At 38.5% G+C, this 20,775-nt stretch overlaps 1 protein-coding gene across 1 annotated transcript in view; it reads left to right on the forward strand.

Moving 5' to 3' along the window:
• PRDX4 (peroxiredoxin 4) overlaps positions 1-16,462 on the forward strand; it is a 25,508-nt gene extending 9,046 nt beyond the window's left edge. The window contains exons 4-8 of the mRNA XM_042974261.1: positions 2,910-3,026; positions 5,674-5,796; positions 10,147-10,277; positions 11,286-11,320; positions 16,350-16,462. Coding sequence (XP_042830195.1) covers positions 2,910-3,026; positions 5,674-5,796; positions 10,147-10,277; positions 11,286-11,320; positions 16,350-16,400 — 457 coding nt within the window. The 3' untranslated portion in view covers positions 16,401-16,462. The remainder of the gene's footprint in view (positions 1-2,909; positions 3,027-5,673; positions 5,797-10,146; positions 10,278-11,285; positions 11,321-16,349) is intronic.
• Positions 16,463-20,775: the final 4,313 nt, after the last annotated feature.

The following is a 20,775-nucleotide window of genomic DNA, read 5'->3' on the forward strand; positions in this document are numbered from 1 at the left end:
CTGTGATTTGAATATTTTCCTGAAAATACTGCATATGCCTGAGGAATAATGCCTACTAATATAAATTATGGTTATTGGGGGGAATTTTCTCTTTAACTCTGACATTGAGTACTTTTTAGATAGAAAGTTGACTCAAATACTCTTTACAGCTATAGTCTTATCAATGATATAATTTTATCTGGAGTGTTTTTCAAATTCCATGAAAGTGAAGATACCAAAAAGAGAGTTGTCCTGAGTTTATCTTTTTCCTGTTTGAATATATTTTTTGGTTACAAAAAGTAGAAGTTTCTTCTGTCTTTGCCACTGTATATTAAGGTATTTTTTCCATTAGGACTAATCTAGAACTATATAAATAAAACCTTAACCTTACAGGGAGGATGTATTTCAGCTCATCTCTATAGGTGGTCCCTAGGCCACAGGTCGGCAAACTTTTTCTATACTGGGCCACGTAGAAAATATTTTAGTCTTGTGATCTCTATTGCAACTACTCAGCTTTGTCATTGTAGCACAAAAAACAGCCAGTGACTACATATAAATGAATGAATATTGTCTTCTATTGAAAGTTTATTTACAAAAAATAAGATAAGCTGGATTTGGCCTGTTGACTGAAGTTTGCTGACCCCTTCTGTAATCCAAATAGGAAAAATTCTCAGGAAAATTAGTACATTGAGAATAAAACAAGTCATAAATCTGGATAATACATAATCTTGTAAATTAGTAAGAACTTTCTTCTTTCTAATCAATTTGTATTGTGGCCTGACTAGCTACAATGTATGATGTAACTTAATTTCTAATAGAAGCCAGAAGTAGAAATTTTAATATATAAAAATGATAGGCCTACTAAATTCATGTTCTAAAACGAATAAGTTAACACATCTGTTGAATATATATGACGCTACACGTGAATTTTGAAATTAGTCTAACACAGCAGACAAATATCCTCTGTTTCTGCCAGTGTTACTTAAAACCCCATAATGAATAAGACATATAGAACATGATGTTACCAATGGCCTTCTGGGGCAAAGAGCTAAGATCACTTTTTTCTGTTTCTATCTAATGCCAGATTGGGCCTGGTTAGAAAGGAAGAATTCTCGGGTATTTGCCACAATCTGCAAGCACAGAAGTCATATATGTAACCCTTCAGTTTTCAGTCAGAACTTTTTCTCTGTCTTCACTAAGAAGTTGAATAAATGTGTCTCTACATAGCATTTCTTTGAATAATAGGAAGGAAAGCCGGGGCTGACCGTACCTACCTTTTGGAATATGTTAAAAATACATGTCATAGGAGCGCCTGGGTGGCTCAGTCAGTTGACCATCCAACTCTTGGTTTCGGCTCAGGTCATGATCTCGTAGTTCATGGGTTCGAGCCCTCCGTCAGGCTCTGCACACTGCAGAGCCTGCTTGGGATTCTCTCTCTCTCTCTCTCTCTGCCCCTTCCCTGCTTGTGCTGTCTCCTGTGTCTAAATAAATAAATAAATACTTTCAAAACAATACATATCAGGGTGCCTGGGTGGCACAGTCAATCATCCGACTTTAGCTCAGGTCATGATCTCACGGTTTGTGGGTTCAAGCTCCGCGTCAGGCTCTGAACTGTCAGAGAGCCTACTTCGGATTCTGTGTCTCCCTCTCTCTCTGCCCCTTCCCCACTTGTGCTTCTCTCTCTCAAAAATAAAAAATTTAAAAAATATATATATCTTAGCCCAGGTTTCCAGAGACATCATCTACATTAGAACTGTCTGCTTTGCATGTGGCAGTTCTACATTTGAACAACTGAAACATTTGAAAAGCCTGTTTTGGGCTGTGGTAGGAATTTGTCCCCTAAGTCTGTGTTCTTCCAACTTTCTTGACCACGACACACAGTATGAAATACAGTTTTCGTTGCCGCCCAATACACTCCATGTACATACAGGGTAACATTCAGTCTGTAAGCACCAGTACAGCCATGCTCATTACAGTACTGAAACACTTCCGTACCAGATGGTAAATAGCCACTTTTCCAGTCCCCTCCCACCTGGTCCCTTCAAGAAACCTCCAGAGCTAAAGCCAACTTTGAGTTAAGGTTATTAAATATTTTTAATATCACTCCTGAACACATATATGCACTTATACATACATATGTTTCATAACACCCTTACTGTATATAGTATATTCTCGTATTTTCTATTCCACTTTTTTAAAATGTTAGTTAGAACTCAGTAAATTGGCTTAAGTATTCCCTACCATGGTTTGGAAAATACTACCCTGAGATAATATTCTCTAAACATGCCCTTCTGACAACAGGATGGGGAGACAGGGTAGAAGAGGACCTTATCAAGAAAGGGAGGGGGATGGAAGAGATTTCCTCATCTCTAAAATAAACATCATGCATCTAGCTCATAGGGGTGGTATAGAAATATTTAAAAAAGGGAATGATGTAAAATTTGTATACATCTTTGAAAGCTATAAGGCACTATATAAATCATTGTTAAATAAAAGCAAATGAAGGGAGAGGAGGTGCTGCCGTAAGGGAAAAGGGGATATTGGTTGACCACCAATCCATTAGGTTATAAAAATACAGTTCATTGAGATGTAATTGGGAACTCTGCAATATACTTTTCTTAATTAAATGATATGTGATCAAATGACAGTCTTTTAGACAGCTGCATCTTGACAGTGTTCATATATAAAAATTGGTTTTTGTAAGATTTTATTTGTTTAAGTAATCTCTCCACCCAATGTGGGGTTCGAACTCACAACTGTGACATTCAGAGTTGCGTGCTCTACCAACAGAGCCAGCCAAGCACCCCTGAAGTTGTTCTTAATATGTGTTTTTATATGCTAAAGGTGTTTATAACAACTAAGTCATTTGAAACTTTAGGTACATGCGTATTTTGAGAATACCGATATATATATATTTTTTTAACTTTCAGCACTTTTGTGTGTCCAACTGAAATCATCGCCTTTGGTGACAGAATTGAAGAATTCAGATCTATCAACGCTGAAGTCGTAGCATGCTCTGTCGATTCACAGTTTACCCATTTGGCCTGGTCAGTATCTTACACTTAGATTTGTAGGAAAAGGAATGGATTTACTTTTAAATTATGGGCAGACAACTCTTAATGTGACAGGAATATAGTTATCAGTTTGGAAGTAGAATTATCTGAGAGCTGCGAGTTCAATGAAGTTATGGTAAAAGTGCTTACGGATTTTATAGGACATTTCCAGAGTGGAAAAAAAAAGTTCATTGCAGGGGCACCTGGGTGGCTCAGTCAGTTAAGCGTCCAACTTCCACTCAGGTCATGATCTCATAGTTTGTGACTTGGAGCCCCGCGTCGGGCTCTGTGCTGACAGCACAGAGCTTGGAGCCTGCTTCAGATTCTGTGTCTCCCCGTCTCTCTCTTCCCCTCCTCCACTCACGCTCTCTCTCTGAAAAATAAATAAACATTAAAAAAATTTTTTCTTTAAATAAAAAAGTTCAGTGCAAAAGACATAATATCCATATGGTTTCAGCAGATATCCAATGGTTTCAGCAGAAACCACTGAAATGTATGATTACTTTATTATGATAAACTGGGTAGCCTTAAACTGGAAGAAAAAAAATTCTTTATAATTCCATTTTTCTCTTATATAGTTGTCTAATACTAAGTCAAACTCAAAATAGTTTTTATAATTATTTTTCAAGAAGCAATGATTTTCTTGATTTTGTAAATAATTTTTTAATTCATTAAATGTGAAAAGGTGTTTCACCTAATTAATTGCAAAGAATTGTAAATTAAAATGACAAGAGGGGCACCTGAGTGGCTCAGTCGGTTAAGCGGCCGACTTCGGCTCAGGTCATGATCTCGTGGTCCGTGGGTTCGAGCCCCACGTCAGGCTCTGTGCTGACAGCTCAGAGCCTGGAGCCTGTTTCAGATTCTGTGTCTCCCTCTCTCTGACCCTCCCCCGTTCATGCTTTGTCTCTCTCTGTCTCAAAAATAAATAAACGTCAAAAAAAAATTTTTTTTTTTAAACAAAAAAAAAAAATGACAAGAGATGCCATTTTTTTCCCTGATTGGCCAAGATTTCAAATATTGAAAAATTTCATCCAGTGATGACAAAGGTGTCATTCTTTTCCCACACACACAGTAGGTTTAGCATTTCTGGAGAGCAATTAGGCAGTATGTTTTACAAGCTGAAATGTGTGTGTTTATGTGAATTTTGCATGTCCAAAATTCTGTGCACAAAATTTTATGCACAATAAAGATGGTACAGAAATATTTTTGGTTTTAAAAGTTAATATTCAATTCATTAAAGTGAAAAATTCAAAACATCTTTTTCTGTATTTATAATTATATATACACATATATAACTGAAATATTAATTGGTGCAGGAGCTACAATTTATATTTTCTTAAGTAATTATCTCAAGTATTTTTAAATGCAGTTACATATTTAATATATTTTATTTCCTTTATCTCAACTTGGAGATAAAACTTCCAAAACTTAAGTAATAATTCTTGCAAATATATTTTAAATCCTTTTAAAATGTTTCTTGGGGCACCTGGGTGACTCAGTCGGTTAAGTGTCCTACTTCAGCTCAGGTCGTGATCTCACGGTCCATGAGTTCGAGCCCCACGTCAGGCTCTGTGCTGACAGCTTAGAGCCTGGAGCCTGCTTCAGATTCTGTGTCTCCCTCTCTCTCTGCCCCACCCCTTCTTGCTCTCTCTCTCTCTCTCTCTCAAAAATAAACAAACATTGAAAAAAATACTTAAAATGTTTCTTTACAATTTATAAACTGAATAAAATTTCACATTACACATTTTCAATAGGAATCACAAAGCGAAAACCATGGGTTTAATTTGCTTTGTCACTTCTGTAGTAATTCTAAATCTTTGTAGGTTCCAACACAAATCCACTAAGGAAAAAGTTATGTCATCCCAAATAATTTGGCATTGGTTTCTCAAGGAATTTGGGGGGATGCAGTCTCAGCTGGATAGGATTCATATTAACCAGAAATTTCTACTTGGGTATCAGAACTGGGGCTGCAGACATCTGAAGCAGTATTTCCCTGTTTTCCAGCTGCTATGTCAGTGCCTTCCCATTGGGACACCAGCCGACTTTCCCTGGTTTCAAAAGAATACTTAAAAAAAAAAAAAGAATACCTAAATCTGAAGGTTGATGTGTCTGACTTTGTAACTAACTTACTTTGCTGCTTCAAATGGACTTTGCATTTCTTTGTGTCTAAGAATATTAAAATATTATCTAGTTTTATTGTTCTTCTCAAGGTTTTGTCTTGTGATCACAATTCTAAGGTTATACTTAGGACAGTGTATATCCTTTGATCCATCAGTTCCTCTTCTAGGAATTAATCAGACAGGTGTACAAAGCTGAGAATACAGAAATGTTTCCGGCAGTGTTTATAAAAGCAGAAGAAAAACTGAAACAGTTTAAATGTCTACCAATATAGATAAATAAAAAACACTGTGTCAACACATTAAAAATGTGATATGTATCTCCATATTTAGTGTTTAAAAGAAATGAATATATTAACTGGGGAGTAAAGGCAAAAAATAGAATGTATATTAGCCTGTTTTCATTAGAGAAAGAATGTGTGTGTTGTGCGTTCATTCATTTGTATGTGTCTGCAGAGAAAGAGTGCTGTTTGGATACATGCCATTTGCTTAGCTCTGAGAGGTAAATGTTCTGTTTGTTACAGGATTAATACCCCTCGAAGACAAGGAGGACTTGGGCCAATAAAGATTCCGCTTCTTTCAGATCTGAATCATCAAATCTCAAAGGACTATGGTGTATATCTGGAGGACTCAGGCCACACTCTTAGGTACCTTTCAGTGGTTTTATATTAGGACAAATCCAAATATATTTGTAATCCTCCTTAAAATGGAGTTAGAAGATGCAAGGCAAGAAGTATTATTTGCTCTATTTGCAAAAATGTTGTAGTGTTTTAAAATAATTGGCAAGTGCCCTACTTAAACTCTGTGAGTTATCATAGACTGTTAGAGCTGGAAGCTCTGTCATTTCACAGATAAACAGATTCATAGAATTCTATGAACTTAGCCAAAGTTAAATAATTAATGGCAGAGCCCACACTTGAACCCCAGTACCCAAACTCCTTATCTGTTTCTTTCTCCTCTTTTCTATTTCTAAAATGACGCCAGTAATGGTTTTTCCAAATACAAGTATCATAGTATTCAGCAGACTTGTGCCTTGAGGAGTGGGAAAAATTAAGAAAACACCACTGTAAGTCTTTGAAAAAAGGGCAACTTTAGAACAGCTGTGATTTTGTTATAATTATAGTTTCAATTTGCGTTGCAGTGAGAATAGTTTCTTTTTTAAAATGTTTATGTGAAGATGTCAGTATTTTATAATCCTCTGTTTTTTATAACAGCTTTATGGAGATCTAATTCACACACAACTCACCCATCTAAAGCATTCCGGGGTTTCTAGTATACCCAGAGAGTTGTGCAGCCATCACTACAGTCAATTTTAGAACATTTGCATTAATCTAAAAAGAAACCCCACACCCCTTAGCAGTTATTCTCCCTTTCCCCAGTCCCCCCACCCTGGCCCTGGGCAGCCAACCACTTACCTACTTCATGTCTCTGTGGTTGCCTATTCTGGACATTTCATATAAATGGAATCCTACACTGTGTGCTTTTTTATGACTATCCTCTTTCACTTAGCACAATGTTTCCAAGGTTCCTTCATATTATATCATGTGTCACTACCAATAGTTTCTTTTTTTCTACTCGCCAAGCCTTTAATATTTTCTCCTTTCATAGTTTATTATTAAGTTAATTCACAGAAAGTAAAATGCCACTAAAAAGATTGAAGCTGTTTTAAAATTTGGAATTATTTGGGGGCGCCTGGGTGGCTCAGTCGGTTGAGTGTCCGACTTCGGCTCAGGTCATGATCTTACAGTTCGTGAGTTCGAGCCCGTGTCGGGCTCTGTGCTGACAGCTCGGAGCCTGGAGCCTGCTTCAGATTCTGTGTCTCTCTCTCTCTCTGCCCCTCCCCGGCTCCTGCTCGCTCGCTCACTAGCTCTCTCTCTCTCAAAAATAAACATTCAAAAATTTTTTTTTTAATTTGGAATTCTTTGAATACTAACCGAGTAAAATTATCTAATACTAGCTATTTTGTAGTTTCTTTTTACATTTTTTATTTTCATCAAAGAAATACATGCACATAGTTTTTAAAAGTCAGGGGGCGCCTGGGTGGCTCAGTCGGTTAAGCGTCTGACTTCGGCTCAGGTCATGATCCCACGGTCCGTGAGTTTGAGCCCCGCGTCAGGCTCTGTACTGACAGCTCAGAGCCTGGAGCCCGTTTCGGATTCTGTGTCTCCCTCTCTCTCTGACCCTCCCCCGTTCATGCTCTGTCTCGCTCTGTCTCTCTCTGTCTCAAAAATAAACGTTAAAAAAAATTTTTTTTTAAAAAGTCAGATTGTCTTTTTTGTTTGTTCATTTTTGAGAGAGAGAGAGCATGAGCAGGGGAAGGGCAGAGAGAGAGGGAGACACAGAATCTGAAGCAGGCTTCAGGCTCTGAGCTGTCAGCACAGAGCCCTATGCGAGGCTCAAACCCACGAATCATGAGATCATGACCTGAGCCGAAGTTAGACGCTCACTGACTGAACCACCCAAGCACCCCAAAAGTCAGATTGTCTTAAGCAACAATCCCCTCCCTACTCCTAGTGCTGCTTCTGGAGGAAACTGCTTTCAATTCTTTAGCTACTGCTTTTACTATTTATCTCCATACTTCCAACTCCTGTAGTTTTTCTGAATTTATCAATTTTGACATTATTTATAATGGTAAATAGTACTTTTCTTACACCATCCCCAAACTTATCTTTCCGTGTAATATGTGGTAATTGTGGATTAAGCCAGTATTTATTTTTTTTTATATAAGTATTATTCACTGCTAAGCTCTTAAGTGTAGTGTCCAAGGGTTTACATTTCCCTTCTAGTAAACTTTTTGTTATTTTATTGTGGCTAATAAACTACTACTTTTTTGTTTCATTCATTTAGTTTTCTATATACCTATCACTAATTCTTCCTAAACTTCCCGGCTAGTTGTAACCACTCTAAATACTACATATTTCATGTCATTTGTTTTTCCTGGAAACCTCCATCCTCCTGTTCCAGTTCAGACTGACCACTCTATAGACCTGCTCCACAGCTGCTGTCGTAGCGCTTTGCACACCAGCATCCTGGGAATTTGCTTCACTTCTTCTCTGTTGGATGCCCACTTTTTAGGCTCCCATGCCTGACTTCTTTGTTTAATCCCTCTTTTTTTGCTGAAGCACATCCTCATAGCTTCCTAATAAAAGGTCATTGGACCGGCGCCTGGGTGGCTCAGTTGATCGAGCATCTGACTTTGGCTCAGATCAAGATCTCACGGTTCATGGGTTTGAGCCCTGCATCAGGCTGTGTGCTGACAGCTCGGAGCCTGGAGCCTGTTTCGGATTCTGTGTCTCCCTCTCTCTCTGCCCCTCCCCCGCTCACACTCTGTCTCTGTCTCTCTCTCTAAAATAAATAAACATTAAAAAATATTTTTAAAAAGGTCATTAGAAGGTAAAATACTTGAGGACTTCCATGCCTGAAAATGTTTTTATTCTGCTCTTGTGCTTGATTAACAATTTCACTAGGTATAGAATTCTAGATTGAAAGACATTTGAAAGCATTGCCCTGCTACCTTTAGTTTCTGAGGTTCTTATTGAGATACATATTGTCATTTTAATTTCTGATTTTTTTATAAAAATGACCTATCTGTTCTCTGAGGAAGAGACATATGTATATATTATACCAAATATGGCAAATGTCTTAGTCTCAAAGTCTACAAAAGATAAAAATTCGCAAAATTAAAAGAGAAAACAGAACTCGAATTTGCTACCAAAGAAAGGGCAGATTTGTTTCTCTGTGGTGTGTGTTGGTATGATGTACGTTACAGAAGTAAGCTCAAAATTTCAGCTCAGGCTCACTTACTTCAGAATAGACTTCATCACCATTGACAACCGTTTTCTACCGTAAAAGTAGCTACACGAAAGAACACCCATATGAATAGTAGTTAATAGTTTTGTCCCCACATTTGGCCAAGTTGACCTAGTCCAAGGAGACGGAGCTATAGTTAGTTCAGACTTCCTGGTGCTCATTAAAAGAATGTATCGTAGGATAAGCAGGAACATTTTAGTTATGTTTAATATGATTTTGAAATAAAGTTTCATGTAAGAGATATATAATTCTGTATATTTCTATTAAAAATAGTTGTTATTGGGGCGCCTGGGTGGCTCAGTCGGTTAAGCGTCCGACTTCAGCTCAGGTCACGATCTCGCAGTCCGCGAGTTTGAGCCCCGCGTCGGGCTCTGGGCTGATGGCCCAGAGCCTGGAGCCTGCTTCCGATTCTGTGTTTCCCTCTCTCTCTGCCCCTCCCCCGTTCATGCTGTGTGTCTCTCTGTCTCAAAAATAAATGTTAAAAAAAATAGTTATTATTTTTAATACTCGTACACAATTAGCCCTACTAACCTGAGATCTTTCTCTAAACCAAGTATTGGGTTGTAATCCATACTGACTGAAATAAAGACGATAGTCCTTTGGAAATTTTTGTTTTTCTCTAGTCTGCTTTAACTCTTGTAACACCACTCCATTTCGGCAGGTCTTTTAGGTTAAACTATTCAATTATTCCCTAGGCCATTAAAGTGAGTCACACATATAGAGATTTAGAGGGAAAGGTAACTTTGGTGACTTTGTCTTTTTCCACCATTGAAAAAGGAAATACAAAGATGTTCTAAAGAGTCAGAGATAAGAAAGATGGATCACACCTTCACCCAGAGGAAGACTTTGCTATGTAATTTCATAATCTCACTTACAGTGCAGTAAAATCCCAAACCTAGTACTTGTGAAGATTCGACTAGAAATACAACAGTCCATTTCAAAGACAAAAACAAATTTCTAAAGCTACCATTTAACAATGATAATCCCAAATTATACAGTAGGTAAGTGTGGGGGGCAGGGGGGTGCTGTATTTGCCTGTGTTTTTTGTACCAGTCAGGAAGATAGGTAGCATGTTATTGGTTCTGTATAACATCCTTCTGTGTGGATGGCACAGGGATTCACATGAACTAATACTTGTCTTAATTGAGATTAAATGACCTCACCTGTACCACTCTTGTGTCTTACAGAGGCCTTTTCATTATTGATGACAAAGGGATCCTAAGACAAATTACTCTGAATGACCTTCCTGTGGGAAGATCAGTGGATGAGACACTGCGTTTGGTTCAAGCATTCCAGTACACTGACAAACATGGAGAAGGTACCCTTTCCTTCTAAACATCTTAGCCTTTTGATTTTTTCATTTGAGAGATTATGGCATGATTAATTTTGTTTCTTACTCAGAAAGTAATGTGGATGGTTCCAAAGTCTTCTGATTGTTTTCAAATTATTACCTGATATTTTGAGCAGATCCATTTATTAAAGTGCTTTTAGCAAAATATCACTAATATATTCTACTTACAGGGTAAAATGCAAAAATATTCATTACTTGCACGGTCCTTTTGGATGTGCTCAAAGAGAAAAGTTTCTGCTACTGCAATTTTTCAAATTAAGTTTCTGTAAACTTTAAAATGTGCCTGTCTGACAATATTTAGTAATACAGGTTTTATTTTCATGTTTACATGATTTGATTTAGCTTTTTTCCTCAGCTATTCGGTATCATACCAGTAATCTAGAAGTTTATCCTTTCACTGCACGTGTTTGCAGTAGCTAAATAGAAAAGGTCAGATTTTGCTAAAGTGGAACATATGTTACACATTCCTTTCCAAAGTGTAACTCAGTGCCTGGATAAGGGTGCATTTCACAGAAAGGGGAAATCCCACTTTCCTAGTAATTTTAAACTCTCATTTGGCAAACAGCAAATTATGATATCACTACAAAATACTGCAGAAAACAGAAGAGAAGCTTATATTGGAAGTTTCTGTAAATTCAGAGAAATTTTTGCCATGCCCCAACCTTTCAGTTCACCAGATTCCCAAACCTTCCAACTTTATTAGAGGAATGCTCAATTTGGTTTCTTATAGTGTACGTGTAACTAGAAAAAATTGGCAAAAATGGAAATAGATGAGCTACCTGCTTATAAACTCCGTGACTGAAATTCCTTGGTGCAAACAGGTAAGCTAACAGTAGTCAGGTGTTCAGTGGCCTAGAAATGTTCTCATTATTATAGGCTCCATTTTCAGTTTCATTTTGGAAAAACAAAAGCCAAGAGTTGTGAAGAGAAGTGAAATCTGTTTTTAACCTTTTTGCCAATTTTTGTTCCTTTCAGTCTGTCCTGCTGGTTGGAAACCAGGTAGTGAAACAGTAAGTCAAACATTTTTCTGTTAAGGGGATAGCTGGGGGGAAAAAAAATGCCAACCTTACAGTAATCTCTCCTTGTAATAGAACTATCTTGATTTTGTAAATGAAGTAAATATTAATAGACAGAAATCATAAGAGTACAGGCATTCTTTGGACTATAGAGAGAGTGGCTGAAACTGGAGAAAGCAGAATACGTGATTTAATGCTATGAATTTTAAAGCCAAGTATCCAGAGAAATACACCATCAAAAAAAGGGAACAGTGGAGACCTGGTAGAATAAATTCAGAGGTCTTAGAGATCATAAATGGAATTTCTTGCTACACATTATGGGCAAAGAAAATAGTCACAAGCAAAACCTTTCTGTCTACAGTAAAAACTTTTGAGAAAATCTGGCTTAAATAACATTGAAGCTAATGCTTCTCTCCTTATCATTTGAAGGAAGATCGAAACAGGTATATCCTTACATTTAGGGAGGCTATATAATTTATAGACAATCCCTGAAGTAGTCTCTGGCCAAAATAAAATTTGGACACTTGTCTGAACTGTTTTAAAATAACATGTTTATCTACTAAAGATCAACAGTTTTATACAAACTGTAGTTAGGAAACTGACAAATACTAGAGCATTGGAGGAAGAAATCATTATCTTAGGATAAAAGAAAAATACAGATCCGTAAAACTTTCTTCTTTAGTACACCAACAAAAAAGTACTATTCATCCTAGACAATGAGAGGTAGAAATTCACTCTATAACCGAACTCAGATTGAGTAAAGTAACATTTCACTGATTTTGAACCTGTTTTTGATGGGTTTGCAAAACAGCATTACCTTTGGGGATCAGAGTTAATGTTATAGTACAAATTTATTTACAGTACAATTTATTTACACAGATCTGATGGATGTCAAAGATAGATATGAAATTAGGCATTAAAGGTACTTTGAGCACTAGGTACTTTAGTCATCAGGTTAGTTTACAGTTATTGATTGTGAGGCTTACAGATAGAAATATGAATCAGAAGCTTCAGGTGTCACCTGAGAAGCCTTAGAAAGCATTTCTGGATGGATTTTCAAAGTAGGGGGCATGTTCCCCTGGACCTGTAGCAAAGCCAACAGTGAGTGATGACTAACATCACCGTCAATCACAGGCGTGTACTGAGATCAGCAAGAACTTCCAAGAAGTACAAATTAACTACGAAGGTATTAGAGGATGAGTATTTTACATTTCAGAAAACATACTGACTATCCACTTGATCAAGTTTTAGAGGGTCCACAAACCCTCTGAGAATGTGATAAAAACCATGAGTTATGTTATCACATACTGTGTTCGGGCATTCTTTTTTTATTCTCAGCTTTATTGAGACATATTTGACGAATAGAATTATATATATTTAAACTGTATGAGTGATGATTTGATATATGCATACATTGTGAAATTATTACCACAGTCTGCCTAATTAACAAATCCATCACCTCACAAGATAACCTTCTTTCGTGTGTGGTGAAAACGCTTAAGGTCTACCCTCTTAGCAAATTTCAAGTACACAAAACAGTATTACTAACTATAGTCACTGTGTTGCATATTACATTTTTAGAACTTATCTTAAAACTGAAGGCTTGTACCCTTCGGCTGGCATCCCCCCATTTCCCCCACCCCCAGCCCAACAACCACAATTCTACTCTGATTCTACAAGCGTTCTTTGAACAGACATTTCTGGAGCACCTGCTGTATGGCAACTATTCAAACTATTACAATGAGCAGATGGTATTTATTAGTGAATACCGTAGCCAAAGTCCACCCTTGGAGTTACATTCTAATCCTAATTTTAGATTATGGCAAATGCTTTGAGAAACACGATGATGAGAGTTGATGGGGTAGTGTCTGGCCTGGGGGATTAAGTGGTCAGGAAAGACTTCAAAGATGAAATTTAAGTTGAAACGTGAGTGAACAGACGGAGTGAGTGAAGCATAGAGCGGTGCAGAAAGAAAAGCAAGGGCAAGGCCTTGAGGCCAGGAACCAGCTTAGCATGTTCAGGAAACATAAAGAGGGCCTGTGTGGCAGGAATTGGGTGGGCTGCAGGGAAGGAAATAGGGACACCGGTGTCACATGCCATGGAGAATTGGAACACAGCGAAGTAAGTGACAAATGTGTCCTCTTTGGTGACTGTGGTGAGGGTGGCAGCTAGTTTGGGGTAGTTTTGAAAAGAGATGAATTTTTCCTGTGTCCCCGTCAGTTCTCGCCTGTGTACCGCACAGGCCGCCTGATGGGTTGCCCTGACCTCAGGTTCTCTTCCCCCTAGAGCATGTCGCTCTCTAAAGCAGACTCTTTTAGCAGCCCTCCAGGACTCGTGGGCCCAACTTCACATACTTGGCATTGTTCTTATCTAGCAGCCTGTCGCAGGCCCTCTTCCCTACAGTGCACGCACGCACGCACGCACGCTGTGCTCCCGTGGTGTGCCACCACTCAGTGTGTCCCAAAATAAGCCCTGCTTTCTCACACCTGTGTGCCTTTGCTCAGCTCTTTAGCCTGGAATAGCTTCTCCCTTCTCTAAATTATTCTCGTCTTTCAAGACCCACATAAATGCCACCTTCACTCTGACGCCTTCCTTGATGCCATCTCAGCCTCCATTCAGTCACGGCCTGTGTCATACGTGATCATATTGTGCGTTGCAGCAAAAGCTGTCGTGTACACGCACATCTTCCCCACATGGTTGTACAAGCCTCAAAGGCGGGAACTTTAATGCCCTTATCCTTGTACACCCCACTGCCCAGCACACTACTGGCACAGAGTAGTTATTCTACAAGTACTTACAGATTGAATTTAAATGCAGAGACGTTATATATTGGCAAACACAGAATACTTGAAATGATGCCTGAAAAACTAGGTAATATTTATTATATGCTGAAGAAAAATTCTGAAGAAAATGCGTATAAACTACAGTAAACTGATTACAGTAGGTTACTTTTTGTACAGAGATAGATGTACTTGACCTGTAACTATCAAATAACATAGTTAATGTGAGGTCAAATTATATTGGAAATTTCAAAAAAATCTAATCTTCTAAGGCTGTGATGCTTTTAAAGAGGGAACATTTTTTTTCTTTCAGAGTGTTTGTACATTCACTGAATAGTTATTGAAGGTAATACTTCATGTCGTATTTGAGTATTTTTTTTTTTTTACTTTGCAGTTTGAGATTCAAAGGTTGCAATTCCAAACCTCCAGAAAATCCATTTGACAGATAGAAAATGTGTAGTATATATACACAATGGAACATTAGTCATAATAAGAATGAAATCTTACCATCTGCAAAAACATGGATGGACCTAGAGGGTATTATGCTAGTGAAAGAAGTCAGAGGAGGACAAATACCGTGAGGTGTGTGTGTGTGTGTGTGTGTGTGTGTGTGTGTGTAAAATCTAAAAAAAAAAAAAAAAAAAAAAAAAACAGAAACTCATAGATACAGAGAACTAATGACTGCCAGAGGGGACAGCAGTAGGAGGATGGACAAAATACATGAGGGGGATTAAGAAGTAGTCTTTCAGTTATAAAATAAGTCATGGGGATGAAAAATACAGCATAGGGAATATGTCAGTAATATTGTAACAACTGTGTATGGGGACAGATGGTAACTAGACTTGTAGTGACATTTCATAATGTATATACTGAATCACTATGATATACACGTGAAACTAATACACTAAACTAAATACACTAATAATTTAATACACATACTCTTGTATGTCAATTATTTTTAAGAAAATGAAAAATTAAAAATCCATTTGAACACACTGCTGCCTTTCAGGTTGTGGCATACTCACATTTCATCAGCAGATGACTTTAAAAATACATTAACATCTGGGCGCTTGGGTGGCTCATTCGGTTTAGTGTCTGACTTCAGCTCAGGTCATGATCTCACATTCATGGGTTCAAGTCCCGCATCAGGCTCTGTGCGGACGGCTCTGGAGCCCGCTTCAGATTCTGTGTCTCCCTCTCTCTCTTCCCCTCCCCTGCTTGCACTCTGTCTCTCTTTGTCTCTCAAAAAACAAAAAATAAAACATGAAAAATAAATTTAAAAAAATACATTAACATCTGTAGCCATGCTCTCTTAATGTGTTTGACTTAATTAGATCAAACCTGAAGATATCATGAAAGCCTGGTGGCCAAGAGAAGATCTGTAAGTAAATTGGGGGATGCTTGAGTACAGATGTTAATTTATTAACAAATTATTTGCCTTTTTGGATAGCTGAGATTAGTAGTTAGGACAAATCCAGTTTTTCCTTATACATGATATAATCTGGGACACAAAAATCATAGTTTATCTTTTTTAGTGAAGAGATGGGCAACTCATGCCAGACTGCTAATGATGCACTTTGGCTTTTAAAATGAGTAATTTGCAAATACCAATTTTAAGAGATGTATGTACCCTTGTGTTCACTGCAGCATTATTTATAATAGCCACGAAATGAAGGCAACTTAAGTATCCATCAAGAAATGAATGCATAAGGAAGATGTGGTGTGTATAAATACAATGGAATATACTCAGCCATAAAAAAGAATGAAGTCTTTACATTTACAACAACATAGATGGTCCTAGGGGATATTATGCTAGTGAAATAAGTCAGAGAAAGACCAATACCGTGTGGTTTCACTTCTATGTGGACTCTTAAAAAAGCAAAACAAATGAACAAACAAAACCCCAGACTATTAAAAATAGAGACCAAACTGGCAGTTGCCAGAGGGGAGCTGTGTTGGGGGATGGGCAAAATAGATGAAGGGGATTAATTGGTACAAACTTCCAGTTATACAATACAGAAATCACAGACATGAAAAGTACAGCACAAGGAATATAGTCTATAACGTAATAATTTCGTGTGATGACGGATGGTAACTAGACCTCTTGTGGGGATCATTTCATAATGTATAAAAATATCAAATCCCTATGGTATATACCTGAAAATAACAGGATACTTTAGATCAATTATACTTCAACAAAAAATAACATTTTTAAAATGAATAATTTGCTTTTCTTTTAACAGATAATTCCAGATCCAGCTGGAAAACTGAAGTATTTTGATAAAGTCAACTGAAAAATACTTCCTCACGTTACCATGCTTGACAATTCTCAGTAAAGCTCACCGTTTTACTACCATACTGTGTTACGCCAGTAATTTCTTGGAGAATATAAAACTTCATGTCAGGTCATGGGGTGCCTGGGTGGTTCAGTCAGTTAAGCATCTGACTTCGGCTCGGGTCATGATCTCGCAGTCTGTGGGTTTGAGCCCAAGTCAGGCTCTGTGCTGACAGCTCAGAGCCTGGAGCCTGCTTCAGATTCTGTGTGTGTGTGTCTCTCTCTCTCTGCCCCTTCCCCACTCATGCTCGCTCTCTCTCTCAAAAAGAAATAAACATTAAAAAAAATTTATTTAATTCATGTCAGGTCCAAAGTTAAAACACTGATGCCACAAGGTACACATTTATTCCCTATCTTTCAGAAGTAAAAAACGTCAGATTGAGTCCAGCTAGTAACAATAGTAACTAATATTTATGTAACAAGTGCCATGTGCGAAGCATCCTGTTAGGTAGATTAGCTGCATCATCTCATTTAATCTCCAGGGCAATTCTCTGAGTTATTTTTATAGTCGAGGAAAGTGAAGTTCAGATAAATTGATTGCCCAAAGTCACACCACTAGCTAGCATAGGTAGAATCAGATTTTGAACCCAAACAGGCTAATTCTAGTTTCTGGGGTCTTAACACTCTATTGTGGCTCACTTCTTTATACCTTTGAGGGTGGCAGGAAAAAACAAGTTGTGATGTATACTCACCTTCCATAGCATCTGGGTAGGGAGAGTTGACCCCAGAACTCACTGTTCTGTACGACACGAAGCCCTTTAGAACAGCCCCTACATCCCTTACTTCCTCTAAATTCACGTTTTCAATGTGTACCAAATCTACACGTAACAATATGCTTATATAGTTTAACAAAAATTGAATCCCTAAATGTATGTAGCTGGCTCTTCGCAAACGACCATATATAAAGCTGAACTCCAGTGCTACTTCCATCATCCCACTTACCACCCCACTATGGCAAAGACTGTAGTGTAATTATCTGTATATGTGCTGTGTAGTTACGGGAGCTGGTGCCAAAGAGACTGCCTCATCTGGCTTCCATGCTAATCCCCTCTCGACACACAAAAAGCCCCTCACTCCCCGAGGTAGGCCATCACTAAAATTGAAGGTATTACCAGCCTCCTGGCTGAAACTCCGGAGTTCTGTCATAAATGGCAAGTGACTAGTGGCGGGTATTTGGACTTGGATGTGGAAACCCAACTGCCAGTTATAACCCTTTGCTAAGTATGTTCTAAATGCTAGTTTACTGTTGAAATTTTAGAAGCCGATCTATTAGTAAAGTTGAAGACTGCTAGTACTTTGGTGTCTAGACAGGTTTATGATAGTCTTGTCAATCTACTTTCAATACAGTTGGAATCCAACCTTTTTTTAGAGTGAGAAAGCGTGAGTGGGGGAAGGGGGCAAAGGGAGAGAAAATCTTCAGCAGGCTCCATGCTCAGCACAGAGCCCGACGTGGGGCTTGATTCCACGACCCTGGGATAATGACCTGAACTGAAATCAAGAGTCAAGTGCTTAACCCAGCCACCCAGGCTCCCCTGGAATTCTTGATATTTCCTCTTTCCAATTAGAAAATTAGAAATTTTTACTCCTGGAATACAGCTGTATCTTCTTGATTACTAATTTCCATTCCATTAATAGTTTTCTAGCTACGTATTCATTTTAGGTATGTTTACAAGGAAGACAATTTAGATACATCCCCAAAAAGCCAGCTATTGTTTCATTCAGCAACTTTTGATCATCTACTCTATATACTTGGCACTTACCAAGTAACCAAAGACAAGTTTCTGCCCTCAAGGAGCTTAGCATATGATTACTTAGGCAGGTGCTGAAAGTGTAGCCATTTCACAAATAAGTGAAAATACATCCTGACTCAGCACTTTCATGTTAACTGGGTAATGTAAATAGCCTGACAAACATAGCAATAAATATGCACTCCTCTTCAATGCCTTCTATAAATTATCCCTTCAAAAGCTGACTTCTGAAAGTCCACAGATCCAAAATTATATCCTTAAAGATGATCTTGTGTGACCATTTACAGAAGACAAGAAAAACTGTTCAGAAAGGAGAGTCCCCTTGTCCTACTGGAAAGGATGGGCCCCGGGCCTGACTGGGATGTAGCTACAGGACACCTGTTCCCGGAACATGCAGCTGTTCTCAACTGCCTCCAGGGGACATGGTAATGTCCACAAATGTTTTTGGTTGTTACAACTGTGGGAGTGCCACTGGCATCTGGTGGGTAGACGCCAGGAGTACTACTAAACATCCTACAATGCATGGGACAGCCCCCAGAGCAAAGAAGTATGTGGCCTGAGATGTCAATAGTAAGGTGAAGAGACTCTTCTCTAGAGACAGCTGCCAACTGATTAAAGAAAGGAGACCAGTGTAGTTTAGTAGCTGCCTGTGCGGCAGAAGAGAACGTGCCCTAACACGTAGGGGCTTATCCAAAATAATAGGTCAAGAGGTGGCTTCAAGTTTCTGGGAAATACACTGGGCAATGTCTTTTCAGACCACTAATACGTAGATGACATCTATAATTCCCTGCTTCTGCCTCAAATATGTAATCGTGTGTCGAATATTCCCCAGCTAAGCCTTAGCAGTGTTCGGAACTTTACAATGATTGTGGCAGACTGCTCTTTCAGGGGTCTTAGTCCCCAGAATCTCATGCAATCATTCCCCACTCCCATCATTTCTTCTCTGTCCAAGGACATATCTAATGCTACATCCTAAGTTTTCCATCTGTCAGTAGACTTCCAGGTTGTATATTTTATTCTCAAATACATTAACCACTGTTTTATTATTTAATGATATTTTTGTACCCCACCCCCACCCATCTGATATCATGGAATTCATCCTTGTATTTCTTACAAGAACTTTCTGACAACACTATGTCAATGAAAGGTCTTTGAAGAGAGTTGCTACTATATGAATGTGATGAAATGTGTATTTCAGGTAAATAGCTCTACAAAGGTCTCCATGTGAAAGGAGATACACAAATATACATACACACATACATACATAAATCTATAGATACACACATACATACACACTTCTATAATTTGTACCTAGCTCTTAGTAGGAAGAAAATGTTTATCATAACTACTATGTATTTATTCTTCAATAGCAAAGCAACTGTTACCAGTTCCATTATTTAGGTAATGCAATTTTGGCATAATGTTATATACACTTACGTAAAATCCTAAACATATATATTCTTTTAATGTTAATGTACTTTTGAGAGAGCGTGAGCAGGGAAGGGCAGAGAGAGAGGGAGATACAAAATCTGAAGTAGGTTCCATGTGGGGCTCAAACTCACAAACCATGAGATCAACACCTGAGCCAAAGTCGGACGCTTAACCGACTGAGCCACCCAGGTGCCCCTAAAAAAATATTTTTAAAGATCCACCTTCCTGAGGCTTAAGCTTACAATTTTTTAAATTAAAAAAAAATCAAGGGGTGCCTGGGTGGTTCAAGTTGGTTAAGCATCCAACTCTTGATTTCAGTTCAGGTCATGATCTCACAGCTGGGGAAATCCAGCCCCACAACAGGCTCAACACTAACAGCACAGAGCCTGCTTAGGATTCTCTCTCTCCCTCTCTCTGTGCCCCTCCCCCTACTCGTGCTCACACACTCTCTCTCTCAAATATGAACAAAAATACTCTTCATTAACAAAATCAAAAGACAAGTCCAAACCCAAATTCACCTAAGCCATGCACTTGTTCAAACAGGAAATATTACCTACATGTGTGCAAGGTACTTTGCTGGCAATGTGGATAAAAAGGTATGAAACAATCCCTTCCCTCAAGGAGCCCAGAGTCTCCCAAATGAAAGCATATAAAAAGAGCATCAAAGTGCAATAAATCCAAAAAATACCTACCAATGGTGAAGGCCCCAAGGGGAGCATGAGAAGCTACAATACAGGGATGAGGGAAGGTTTCCCACAGGCAAGGAGTTCGCATTTCCTACTACTTCACCGAAGGCCATTTCACATCCAAGTGTACTGTCCTTTTATAAAAAGACAGTACTTGGGACTCTGTCTCAAGAGATGAAGCACTAACTGGTTTTCCTCTATGATAATCCTTCGGGAGATGGCATGTGCTTTACAGGTGATTGGTTAGGGTTAAAGGCGTGTGGCCAAGGTCAGATGAAGGTAAGAAGTGAAACTCATTAACTTCAAGCTATGGCCATTTGTACAGCTCAGTCAGGACATCAGAAACTGGATCTATGAGTTTTCTATTAAAGGTAGTATGCTGCACTGTAACCCAAAGGCCACCAGGTGGCGCCAGCCACACGGAAATGGCACAGCGACTTGCTGTGTCCTAAGACCCTATCAGGCTAAA

Source organism: Panthera tigris, chromosome X, assembly GCF_018350195.1.
Source record: "Panthera tigris isolate Pti1 chromosome X, P.tigris_Pti1_mat1.1, whole genome shotgun sequence".
In the NCBI taxonomy this organism is placed as follows: Eukaryota; Metazoa; Chordata; class Mammalia; order Carnivora; family Felidae; genus Panthera; species Panthera tigris.